General features: G+C 30.9%; 1 protein-coding gene and 1 long non-coding RNA gene across 3 annotated transcripts in view; one reads left to right on the forward strand and one right to left on the reverse strand.

The window, feature by feature from the left end:
* LOC115034333 overlaps nucleotides 1–4,125 on the reverse strand; it is a 20,363-nt gene extending 16,238 nt beyond the window's left edge. Inside the window, exon 1 of the long non-coding RNA XR_003839705.1 lies at nucleotides 3,429–4,125. This is a non-coding gene — a long non-coding RNA (uncharacterized LOC115034333). The remainder of the gene's footprint in view (nucleotides 1–3,428) is intronic.
* Nucleotides 4,126–4,232: 107 nt separating this feature from the next.
* On the forward strand, nucleotides 4,233–8,461 carry LOC100164804 (WD repeat domain phosphoinositide-interacting protein 3). Of its 2 annotated transcripts, XM_008190870.3 has the most exons (8): nucleotides 4,342–4,588; nucleotides 4,685–4,882; nucleotides 7,082–7,258; nucleotides 7,327–7,509; nucleotides 7,597–7,787; nucleotides 7,857–7,942; nucleotides 8,041–8,261; nucleotides 8,320–8,461. In XM_008190870.3, the coding sequence occupies exons 2-8, from the start codon at nucleotides 4,816–4,818 to the stop codon at nucleotides 8,433–8,435; spliced, it is 1,041 nt and encodes a 346-aa protein (XP_008189092.1). In that variant the 5' UTR covers nucleotides 4,342–4,588; nucleotides 4,685–4,815; the 3' UTR covers nucleotides 8,436–8,461. The 2 variants fall into 2 exon arrangements, with proteins under 2 accessions (XP_001951892.1, XP_008189092.1); XM_001951857.5 differs by having other exon boundaries at nucleotides 4,233–4,882.
* The last annotated feature ends 4,836 nt before the right edge of the window (nucleotides 8,462–13,297 follow it).

Genomic DNA, 13,297 nt, shown 5'->3' on the forward strand with positions numbered 1-13,297 from the left:
ATGGCCCAATGAAGATTTTTTTTAAATTTTTTTTTCTATCTACGCTCGAATCGCCCACTAAAAAAAAATGGTGTGGTGTATCGATTTGTATTAGAATTTTATAAAAAATCTAACTTGACCATTTATTTTTACATTTAAGATAATATTCTAATAATAATTTGTTTAAACCCAGATTTTAAAGATAGAAAATTTTCAAAATAAAAATTTTCAATAAAAATTTCAAAAAATCTTCATTGTGCCATTACACTGAGGAGTACGCCTATACTAGTTACCTCATCCATTTCAGAAACACCCAGTATAATTTAGTTTTATATTTTTATTAGCATCTGTTGATAAATTTTGATTGCATATGAAAATTATCTTTCAAACTCAAAAATAACATCTTCATTAGATAGGATGTAGAAACAAAAAAATAAAACGGTTAACGTTATATTTATTGCAAAATATAAACAATATATTATATATTTTATGTTATTAGCGGAAGTGTTTGTTTTATTAGAACTATACCCTATATTATTTTTAAGCACACTAAAACATTTGATGTAGGTACGTTTTGATTTGTTGAAACACTTACCTATTGGCTATTACCTATCTGAACGTGTATTCGTACGAATATTCGTCTTTTCTAATAATTAGAAATTATTTCTGACTACATCATCCGAGACATCATCTTATTTCAGTTTATTTCTAACGAAACGGAATACATACAAAAGACCAATGTACCAGGGTACCTAAACAGCAATCTATGAATTATTTTAGGCCCTTTTAATTGTTTTATCAGAGTACAATCGGGCCAAAAGGTCAAACTGAGGGTAACTACTAGACAACACCTACAGCATTGAGTATTGAAAATATCATAATACATAACAGATGCTTGGTAAAGAATGGTAAACAATGCGGCGAATAGATACTGCATTATTATTTCTTAATGAACAATCGATGAACAATAGTTAATTTTTCTATAGGTAACATGTTACAACATAATATGCATATTATATTCCTTTACACAAAAAGAATAATGATAGGTAGACGTAGATGTCTTAAGTTAACTCATGAAGTACCTATAATACCTATGGGCTATGCGTAATATTAACACTACTAATTCGACTACTGGTTTGTTCATTACTGTGTCAACGGCCGCACGCATGCCACAATTTAAACTTAACTTCTATAGAATATCGAAAAAATAATTTTCCATTAATATTTATTGTAAAAATCAGATAATACAATGTAGTACAGTGTACACATTTTTACTGTTAAGTTTAAAATGTCTACACAACTTAATAAGTTATTGAATATAGGTACTCATAAGTCATATTATGTACTATAATATAATAGCAGCATATTATACCACTTTATTATATTGAAGCCCTTTGTTGTTAAAACACTTAACGTCTACCATAACACACGTAATAACAAAAATAACATAATTTTACGCATGTATACAATTGTATAAAATCGTTCTGCAAATTAAACCCTCCTGCAAGCGCCATAGTTTTGATAAAATCAGTGAAATATGTTTTTCTGTATTATAACTCTGGTAATAATTAATTACCAAACGAGACGGAAAGTGTTCCACAAACAAGTTTTCATCGCGCAAATAATAGGTATATAGATACGTTACGGCACACCGCGCGTGTATGTAACGGTAAACAAACGCATATTGTAACAATATTAGTAATTTGTAGCATACCGAGTAGCATACATATTTCGTGTACCATAACCATAGTTCTTCGTTAGGTACCAACGGCAATGGCGTAGACACCGAAAACGAGTGCAGAGAGCATTATAAATACGAATATAAAATTAAAATGAATAACGGAAAAATGTGTGTTCAAATACAAACTATTCAAAATACCGATAGAAATAGAACCTTCCAAAATGCTCAAAATATTTTTAAAATACAATTCAATTTGAATATTTGTACCTACTATAATACACGATTAATGAGAGTTTTGCGTCGCTCAGTAATGAATATTCATGTGCGAATTTGGGCATTCTTATGCAAATAGAGTAGAGTATTTATGGGTAATAATTACATTATAAAAATAATCAAAATCGATTTAATTCTGAAGGATTTTTTCACATGTTTTGGCATAACATGGTACATGAAAAAAATCAAGAAATTACCAGTGTATCGTCATAAAGTACATAGGTATCAATGTACGTTCCCAATAAGGTGCAATTGTGGTTATTGATTAAGTTCAAAAAATAGGTCCCAGTCGGTAAGGTCATCAACCGGAGCCGGAAACTTGTTGACGGAAAGAGGACTGGGGTAGTATACCTGACCGTCCACAGGTTCACGTCCCACCGGTGGGTTTGCATGGGGGTGGTTTTTAAAGAAGACCGGAGTTGTAGTCGTACATATTATTTGACATAATAAGTAATAAAATAAACACACACACAACGACTGTCGTGGCACGTGACAATACGTCTTATAACCGAAGGGACGACGCGGAACTGTGGAAGGGTGGGTAGGTGGGGTCTGTCACTTGTCCTCGAGGGCGTTTCGTGCTGTAGCTATGTTTAAAAACGTTCGTGGCTCGAGTTCAAAAACTGTTTTCCCCTCCACCACATATTTTTATCGTTATTATTATTAATATCACGAACCTGCAGCTGTGTATCGTAATACACAATAATAATACGCTACACGGCAGTGCCAAAACGAAAAGCCAAAATCGCCCCCCGGACCTTGACAATAGTAAAAAACCTGACCGAGTCGTATGTACAATTAATGGACAACACAAAACGTATTGTATAAAAAAATAGATCCGCATAATATAATAGTAAATAGTAACATAACACGTAGACGGTACCTTATATTATTATTGTATAATTATTAGTCATATCACGCGAAGAACGTGTCAAGGTCCAGGGACGGTTCAAAGAGGGGGTGGAGTCTTTTCCCACCCTCAATAAATAAATGTCGTCATTTTTATTGAGAACAATTTTTTTGTTCAAATCATTGATAAATAGGTGTGTTATACTGTACAAAAATATTTGTATACCTAATGTAATGGCACCCTAGTTGCAGGTATAATATTGCACCATATAATATTGCACCGGTAGTATAGTGTGGGTAATATGAAATCCGTTAATTGAAATAAATAATTAATATGGGTAGAGGCGAGAATAGAGTGTACCGGCTACCACCTGCAATTTCACACAAATCGGCGTTTTATGCAAATATCGTCGTAAATTAAAATTCTCAAACACAAAACACGACCGTCGCGTACCTGATACCTAATATAGGTGCCTATACACATTGTCGTGCGTAATATAAATGGGTAGGTGGGTAACCTACTGTTGAACTCGAAAATCGCAACTATTATATTGTCACAATGATGACAAAGGCATTTAATTATTATGACATTATACCATACTTTACTTATTCCATAATAATTGCATAATATTATAATAATACGAACCTCCTGCGGGATATAATCACTTCGAATGTGAACAATAACGGATCCGGTTTCGGAGCGGATGGATGATTGATTGTCGATGGCTCGCGGGGACCTATTTCCGATTTCGTAACCGATGACAAGCAAGCGGCAGCCAATAGCATATGTTGATGGGTCAATAACTCGACGGCCGTGAGTGGCGTTCGGACGACGGGTGACGGGACATCATCGCAACGAAATGACAATAATAATATTAACGTTGAATATTGAGTTATTAATAATTAATAATATGGCGTTAATAATGTGTGGCAGCTGCAACGTAGTCGCCGGATCGCTTTTAAACGATTTTCAAAAAACCGTTAACGGCCTACAGAAGAAAAAAAGACGAACATTTATATATAGACAATTAAGGGCCGGTGCACCGGTCGCGCATTGACTGACTGACGACCACAAAGACGAGCGACGAGTGAACGCGGTGAACGATACTACATTACTATCGGACTTTCTGTCTACAATCAACACACTCTATCGTCTGGTGGTCGGCGCAGACTGGCGGCAACTAGCAATCATAGGCGGCGAGCCGGCAAAATATCGGAGGCGGCGGCGGCGGCAATCACCGGCAGTTTGGGAATAATAATAATAGTAATAATATCAATGGCGTGTGTTGTACACAAAAGGGGAAAAAAACTACTAAGTCATGGACTTGCGATAGATAGTAGAACAGTCGACGGGATAAAGCAAAACGCAAAAACAAGAGCAGCTGCTGCTGCAGCAGGCTGCTGTGACTACATTTCTCTATCACTATTCCCCGTGTGTTCAGCTGACGGTGCGGCGGTGCCAACCCACGGTGATTGATAACGGTCCGGAGCTGATGCGACGTGTGAGAATATTACTGAGAAACGAGAATGTAAATAGATAGATAAATAATTTCATTATCTTTTATTATGACGTTCCGATTATTTTTAATTTTATTTATCCCGAACGCCGTCGTCTCCGAAACGAGTTTCTTTCGATGTTGTTTGTTGTTATTGTTTTCGTTCCCGAATAATAATAATAATATTGTTTTTTGAGTTTTTTTTTCCTTCTCCCTCCGACACTTCCGGATTTAAGAATTTTGCCGCAACGGTTTCAATCCAAATTTATATTTTTGCCGTTTTTGCAGAACACTTCCGTCTCCACGAACGGTATGCATTCTATTTTATGTGTTTGTTGCTTCCCCGGCACTACAAAGGAAACGTTAAACGCTTAGTTGGTCGAATTGTTTTTATCATGCACCCAAGGTGCCTCACGCAGCCAATAGGTCACCGATACGGTTAACAAGTTGGTTTGGGAACACGTCCTGTCCGTCCACGGTGTGTTGTCGGATGGATTTATGTTGAACAAATCCTAGCCAGTCGACCGACTTGAAATAATGAACATCGGCAGGAGTAATCCCCACGGCAACCGACTATTGTTTGCTGGCTTCAATCAAGATCAAGGTAATTACCTATATGATCCACCTATTAGACGACTTTAAATACCTACCTGCCCATCATTAGGCAATCTGCTATCTTGCTGAATATTCAAATACTTGTATTTAAATACTTTATTGGTATTTCAAATAATTTGCAAATACTTTTTGACAAGTGTACCCTCGAGTGTACCCATTTTAAATACAGTAAAACATCCGTTAACGGTCACCTCTATGTAACGTTCAATTTTTTTGGTCCCATCGAGTGTATCCTAGTGTTATTCTACCTCTGTAGGACGGGCACCTCTAAATAGCGGTCATTATTTACAGTCCCTTCGGTGACCGTTATATGGAAGTTCTACTGTACATACAAACTTTTTCTTTAATTTTTATTTCAGAATACTAAATAGATATTTATTTTCTGTTTACCATTGTATTTCAACGGACAATATTTTTGTTTTATATATTACAATTTTAAAAGACACAATAGGTATCTAAATTTCAAATCTACCTTGCTTAAGTTTAACTCGACAATATAATAGACACATATATGATATTTTAATTTCTTGAACGAATTAAAGAATGTATTTATTTATTTTATATAATGTATTTATTAATAATTTTAAGTATACATTTGTGATAAACGTAAAAAAATATTTTAATTACTACCTATACCGAAAAAACATACTTGTAATCCTATCAAGACTGGTAGGTTGTAAATTACAAATACAATACAAGTAAGTAATACAATTTAAAACTATACTATAACCATTTGGTTTGCTATTGCTTGTAAAAAATACCTGTAAATGGCAGTTGCCTCTCTAGGCTTTTCCGGGTTGGTTATCATTGATGATTTTAATCGAGATTTTAATGTTCTAAAAAAACTTAAAAATGCCCTAACAATTCTAAATAGTGCACTAAGTTATTTTTATTTTTAATATTAAAGATATGCATTTTAAAATAAATTTGGTATAAATTATAATATATATTTTAAACTTTTAAATGATTGTATAAAAGTTTTAGTTGAAACTTATCATTTGGACTACTTATTTAATCTGAAAATTAACTAATTTTTTTTTCTATACCTATAGGTTTAGACTTAACATCATATATTTATTATAAAATAAATGTAAAAAAATGTGCAAAATTTAAAACAAAATTTAAATTTAGAAAAAACTTCAAAATGTCTCCAAAAATCTTTAAGTACAAAAAATGACCATAAAATTTTAAATTGTCAAAAAATTTAATGTAGATATTTTATAAAATGAGTATCGCAAAGTGCATCGTAATCCAAATCTCAATCATTACCATGGTAATATAAAATATCGCAAAATAAATTTTTTTTAAATTAAAAATAAAAATTTTTTTTTTTTACAGAGTGACATTTATTACACTCAATTATGAATGTCAGAACGTTGTTTTTATAGATTATGAGATGTAATAGTGGGACTAAGTGCAATACTATGGTCAACCAAGTTTTTACTTTTTTGATAATAAAATAAATGTTTGTAGATGGCATACCTACAATAGTTTAAACTTTTCAAGTTTGTGGTATTAATGACTGAATAGGCTAGAAATATTTAATTTTATAAATTATTTAAAATTACATAACAATTAATTAAAATTAATGCTGTAAGATTAAGTTTTAACTAACTATCTAAAACAATCTAATTCATAAATATTTTTACATTCCTTGTCTTTATGAAATAAAACATATCACAAATATACTTAATAACTAATAGGATAATGAGACAAAAATGTACAAAGGAAAATATTTTGCCCTCCCCTTGACAAATTCCCATGGATGCCCTTGGTAAATAGGTATATAGTTACTTTTTTCAACATTAATATTACACCATTTTTCACAGCCCATATTAATGTCAACGTAAATATTGTTACACAAAAATGTTTAGGAACCTAATTAACCAGTTTCAGGAATTTCTTACATTTTTAGCTTGATCTTATTATCTGATAGAATGTCATGTGTATGGACCTGGATCTTGTTGCAAATTGATTGAATCTTGAAATGGTTTTTCATAATATAAAATATTAAAGATAAAATATCATAACTTTGAAACTTACTCCGACCGCCAAATTCTGACTTCACTATTGTTTTAGTATACTTAACTGCATAAGTTTAAAAAAAAAATTAAAAAAAGTGTGTCTGATAAATGAGATATAGGTATACCAAAAAATCTAATTCTAATTAATTATGATTTGTTTTCAGGATGTTTTGCTTGTGGTATGGATAAGGGCTTTAGAGTTTACAACTGTGACCCTTTAAAAGAAAAAGTGCGCCAAGACTTTCCAGATGGTGGCCTTGCCTTTGTAGAAATGTTATTTAGATGTAACTATTTAGCTATGGTTGGTGGAGGCACATCACCAAAATATCCAACTAACAGAGGTACGACCTCAGTTGCACAAAAATTAAACCCATCAGCGTTTTCATTTGTGAGGTTGTTTTTCCCACAGTTGTTATCTGGGATGATCTGAAAAAAGATTCTGTGATTACTTTGGAGTTCAACACACACGTGCTATGTGTGCGGCTAAGAAGAGATCGGATAGTTGTTGTGCTTGAAGGTGTCATCAAAGTGTACACGTTCACGCAAACTCCACAGCAGCTACATGTGTTTGAAACTCATGCCAATCCAAAAGGTATATATTATCATTAATAAGTTATAACTATCTTTTCATTGTTTTTAACAACTAATACCTGGTTAAATTAAATAATTATATTTTTAGGTTTGTGTATGCTATGCCCCAATAGCAACAATTCATTATTAGCATTCCCTGGACGAAAAATGGGACATGTTCAATTAGTAGATCTAGCAGATACAGATAAACCTCCTCTGGATATTGCTGCACATGAAACCCTCTTAGGATGTATAGCTCTTAATTTACAGGGTACAAGACTGGCCACAGCATCTGAAAGAGTACATTATAATCAAACAAATTATACTTTTAGATAAAACTAATGAAAGAAAATAAAAACATTTTTTTAGGGAACTCTAATAAGAGTATTTGACACAAAGTCTGGAAATATGTTATATGAATTTCGAAGAGGAACTAATACAGCTCAAATTTATTGGTAATTTATTTTGTTTTTTTTTTAAAAACTTACAGATGAAGTTTTGATCTTAATATGTATTTTATTTGTTTATTCATTTATTTACAACAATAATTTAGTATTAACTTCAATGCGGATTCAACTATGATGTGTGTGGCTAGTGATCATGGAACCATTCATATATTTGCATTAGAAGACCAAAGTTTAAATAAACAGTCAAGTTTAGCTTCAAATTTTTTACCGAAATACTTTAGCTCTAGTTGGAGCTTCTGTAAATTTCAAGTACCTAATGGCCCACAGTGTGTTTGTGCATTTGGATCAGAAAATAATTGTATCATAGGTAATGATTTAAATTTTAAGTTTGTTAGCACATTATAATTTTTAACTTGTTTAAATAGTAATTTGTGCTGATGGAAATTACTACAAGTTTGTGTTCAATCAAAAGGGCGAATGCTGGAGAGATATTTGTGCTCAATTTCTAGAAATAACCAATGATAATAACATTATTAGTTGATATAAATTGTTGTTTTAATCGTTTAATTATTTAACTATTATTAGGAACATATTCCATATCATTTTCTTTATAAAGTATTATTTTATTTGATAGTTAATTTTGTTTTAAAAATATTATTTTAAATATAACTAATTTAAATTTATTATTGTTATTCTTTATATTATAATGTATTATTATAAATATTGGATTGTTATATATTTCTATATATCTTATATATAATGAAAAGGGAAATATAAAATACATTTTCTATCATTATAAATATTTATACTTCCGTCATTTTACGAAATATGTGAGGCTAAGGTAAACATGTTTTTCATTATACATGGCATATAAAATATATCAATGATGAATTTATTGACAAATTTTTTTAAATTAGAAATTAAAATAATAGACTTGTAAACAGTATTCCTATTTTGGATGTGAATAAACTGGTTTGACAACAATGAAAATAGTAGCCGTAGAGAGGACATCATTGTTATTAGTGTGAACGGTTGTGGTTGGAAATGTTGAACAGTATAACTCAACTAGAAGGACAATTTAATTGTTTAAAGATGATAATGATAAAAAATGATAATGACAGTTTATAATGTGTGTATTTTTTAACCAATTAAAAATTAAATATAACTTTAAGAAGTAGGTTGTACTTTTTTATCGTGGAAGTGGCCTAGTGAACCATAATGAGCTAATAACATTAATAATATAAGGCATAACACATGTATAATTGTAAATAAAACCTATAGCTATCAAATACTTAATAATTAAATACCTGGACTTTTTCATATATAGTTTCTCAATTGAATTAATATATCTAAAAAAACAGGTACTCTACTGTACATTAGAGAGTCACTGTATTGGAGGTACTAAATTTAATATCAACACTGCATTATTCCATAAAAAGGAAATAAAAATGTTTTTTCAGTATATAATGTAACAGTTAAATAAGATCCATGCAATAATGATAGTGAGAATCAATAGAGTTAGGGCGTTAGATAGGTTACTGTACGTTCCACCACTGTTTAAAAAAATGAGTGTTGTTGTGGTTTTTTTATTACTTTTCTAAAATATTTTCAACACTACCTACATTAAGTAGTTTTAAGAATACCATTAGCTGTTTTAACATCTGTACAAAGTTAATTTAAAACTGCTGTAATGTCGTATTGAATATAGTATGACATATTTACATAATTGAATTTGTTAGGATATAAACATTAAACAGTTATGTGGTTTTCTCAAAATCAACTGGTGTTATATGCTTATAATAACCACTGAGCATACTGAGTCTTACTAATTACTATAGCAATGAACAGTAATTATTTTAACTATTGTTTAATGTAAAATCAACGCCAAGCTGACAAGCTCCTCCCACCTCGAAATCCACACTCAACTGTGTATAATATTGACACCAATGAGTGTAGAATTAATTACGGATTTCTTTCTTTTTCAGTCACTTCTCTAATGTTTCCATTATTGAAGTATAAAACAAGTTAAGATCCAACAAAAAAATTAAATTACCTATGTTTTGTACTGAACGTAAAATAGCAAACGTTCGCTAACAACTAAAACAGACCAAATGTCATCCACATTATTAAGAGGTTGCAGCGCGCTGTTTGTTTTCTCTCTATCTCTCACCTATGAGCAACATAGACGTTTTCTGAATAGAACATGCTCAATTTGGATTCTAGAGTAAAAACACCTATTTTAAAATAAAAATGACAATATTACAAAGAGCAAAACTATGCGCTTTTTTCATTATTCCGAATATAACACTCAATATATTGTTTAGAAATAACGACCTGTAACTTTTTAAAAAACGCACCGTCTTGCACACCGAAACATTCTCATATTTCAATTTTATAATATATATTTTTATTCTAAAACCAAAATTAAACGAGTTCTACTCAGACAGTCAGACTGCATAAACGCGTTTTGTCTATATTGCGCGTGGATGTGAGAGAGAAAACAAAAAATGGGCATCATCTTAATAAAATTTCTTTTTCCTATGTACACCGTACACGATAAGTAGTTGATAAATGCTTTAAAACCAATTAGATACATGAAATGTTGACTGAATGTTTATATTAGCATTTTCTATACACCATAACATTTTAAACATATTATTACGACAATACAAACAATTGTAAGTTGTAACCTAACCTAATACCTGCTGTACAGCAGAGCGACACCCACTTGGTGGTTTGCTGGAGTTTGCCCTCCTTTTTTATATATAAAAACACATTATATTTTGTTTTACGTCATATCATACAAATGTTCGTCATGCATCAAAACATGAAAAATAAATGGCCAAATATAAAAAAAATTCCAAGTGCAGACCTTAACATTTTTAGTATCAATTTAATATTTTATTAAAGTACCTATGTTGAAGATTAGGTAACTGACCTCCACCATGCTTCAATTAGATGACTACCTGTATAAAAGTTCCGATGTAATACCTTAAATTTTTCAGAAAAATATAGTATTTTTATATAATATTTTTTCTATATAAGTATTTTCATTTTAAGAACGACCAAATGCATTCTATTGTCTGGGTGTTGGCTCTTGTTAGCGGGTCGACAACATTTTTAGAATGGTTACAGTCAAGTGATTATAACCTTTATTTTGTACAACTTATTAGGGCTTCCATTCAATATTCATCTGACAAGATTGTTGTTCCTGGAAGTATTTCTTTTTAAATTATTGGAATAAGTGTAGCTCTATCTCAACGTTAAACACAACAAAAACGTTTCAAAAACCCAAGGTCATTCTACTCATTTTCTATAGTACCTATTCCCGTTTAGGAGTATTTTCAGAATCAGAATCTGAGTTTGAATTATTGTCGTCTGTTCAATTTGCACTTCTATAATCCCATAGAGAATCCTGCCTCTATTATATTTCCTTACGCAGTGACATGTGTCTCCGTCTTACAACGGCACAGTACATAGCAAATTTTACGCTCAGCAGAACACGTTTATCTCCCGTTAGTTTAAAAATTAAAGCGAATTGAATTAAAACCTTATACAATTTAAAGGTAAGATTATTATCATGACAATGGCATAGGCTTTTTATAATAATTTAATTTTAAAGCGGGTTATGTGTATTTTAAAATTGTAAACTGTACATCTTAAAATACTCATAACTCGATTTAAAATTGAAATATAATAAAAAGCCCATGTCATTGTCTACATAATAATCTTACCTTTAAATTGTATGAAAGGTCAATTCGCTCTAACTTTTAAAATAACCGAGATAAACGTGTTCTGCTGAGCGTGAAATGTGCTATGTTACGCACTTGTCAGACGGAGACAACAAATGTCACTGTAACGGCCCCTTAAGAGGACGTCACAAACGTACGACATTGACAAAACGCGTTCACGCAGTCTGAGTAGAAGTGGATTTGTGTTAATACGTAGATAAAAAAATCAAAATAACACCAGTCCACACGACCTTATTATTGGAAACGTACTATGTATTTCGAGAAAAGTAAATTAAAATATTATTCATTTAATCAAAGAAGCACAAGACACAAAAATTAATTTTTTAATTTGAAAAGAATGTTCAATTCTAAGAATAATGATATACCTAGGTTTTACGTTTCTACTCTCATTATTCAATGAGTTATGACTTATGAATAATTGAAAAAAATACGGGCCGAACTCGCGGTAATTGCCTATCTTATACCTGTAAATGATACCAGCATCAAACAATAATTTACCTACCTTTAAAGTATATTTTCTAATTTATGTTGTACGTATGTAGTGTATTTTAGATTCTGAGTGGAACGATGAATGTATTGATTTTACAATGATGTGTGTTTTTTAATTTTTTTTATTTTTTTTTTTATTATTTTTTTTCATTTATTTTTAATTTTTTTTGTGTCTGTGTACACGATAAGTAGTCGAAATAATGCTTCGATTTTCAACTTCAGTACCTATCTTGTTCGATTGGAAAGTGAATAGGTATCGTTGGTGCATTGGGGAGGTCAAAATTTAAAATTCCCAGTAATTTTCAAAAGCGCCAAGAAAAACCAAAGAAAAATTAAGGAAAAACTGGAATTTTTACGCAAAATCGATTTTTCACAAAATTGAATTTGGTTTTTGGTGTAACTTTAAAAAAAATGACCGTAGATACATGAAATTTTGACTGAATGTTTATATTACCATTTTCTATACACCATAACATTTTCAAAATATTTTGACTTATTTTGAGCTCTTTACCGACATTTGATTAAGCAAATACTATATATGACAATAGGGGAGAAACAATGATAATTGTATAGATGATACAGGACCCTGAAAATACTCGAATGCGCTATATTTGTATCTTTCAAGTTTCAATCCTAGACCGTTCGTTACTTGCCCAGGGGAGTTATCCATGTGTCGAGATTTTTGGTACTAGTTGTCCCTTATTGTCTTATAAGTTATAACTCAATAATAATATAGTGTTTGTTATTATAATTTATTATTATATCATAGTTATTTATTAAGCACCACATTACATTTGACATTTGACAACAACATTAGATTATTTGACGGACGACCGCGATGGCCCGTATATGTCTGTTTATATTTTATTGAATAGTATAAAATTCTAAATAGTATAATGAATAATCCAACAATAAATACTAAGAAAATCATATAATTACTGAGAGCCAATTATTTATACACATACAATACCAGGAAAAACTTAAAATAGCACAGGCTTTAAATTGGGCTTTTAATTTGCATGCATCTTTAAAGTTTAGATGAAGAACTTTTGGAGGCTATAATATGATTATAAGATGTAATGAAATATTTAAAAAATCATGTTAAAAATATATATAATTTAATAAAAAAGGTGATTGAATAAAAATTAAAAAAATTGAATAT

This window comes from Acyrthosiphon pisum, chromosome A2, assembly GCF_005508785.2.
Source record: "Acyrthosiphon pisum isolate AL4f chromosome A2, pea_aphid_22Mar2018_4r6ur, whole genome shotgun sequence".
NCBI classification, from domain to species: domain Eukaryota; kingdom Metazoa; phylum Arthropoda; class Insecta; order Hemiptera; family Aphididae; genus Acyrthosiphon; species Acyrthosiphon pisum.

What these genes read in the sequence shown, in the direction of transcription:
- LOC100164804 (XM_001951857.5), top strand. Translation starts at nt 4,816, where the DNA reads ATGAACATCGGCAGGAGTAATCCCCACGGCAACCGACTATTGTTTGCT. An exon ending in AACTCATGCCAATCCAAAAG is followed by an intron (nt 7,510 to 7,596) that starts GTATATATTATC and finishes TTATATTTTTAG; the next exon opens with GTTTGTGTATGCTATGCCCC. An exon ending in AATACAGCTCAAATTTATTG is followed by an intron (nt 7,943 to 8,040) that starts GTAATTTATTTT and finishes ACAATAATTTAG; the next exon opens with TATTAACTTCAATGCGGATT.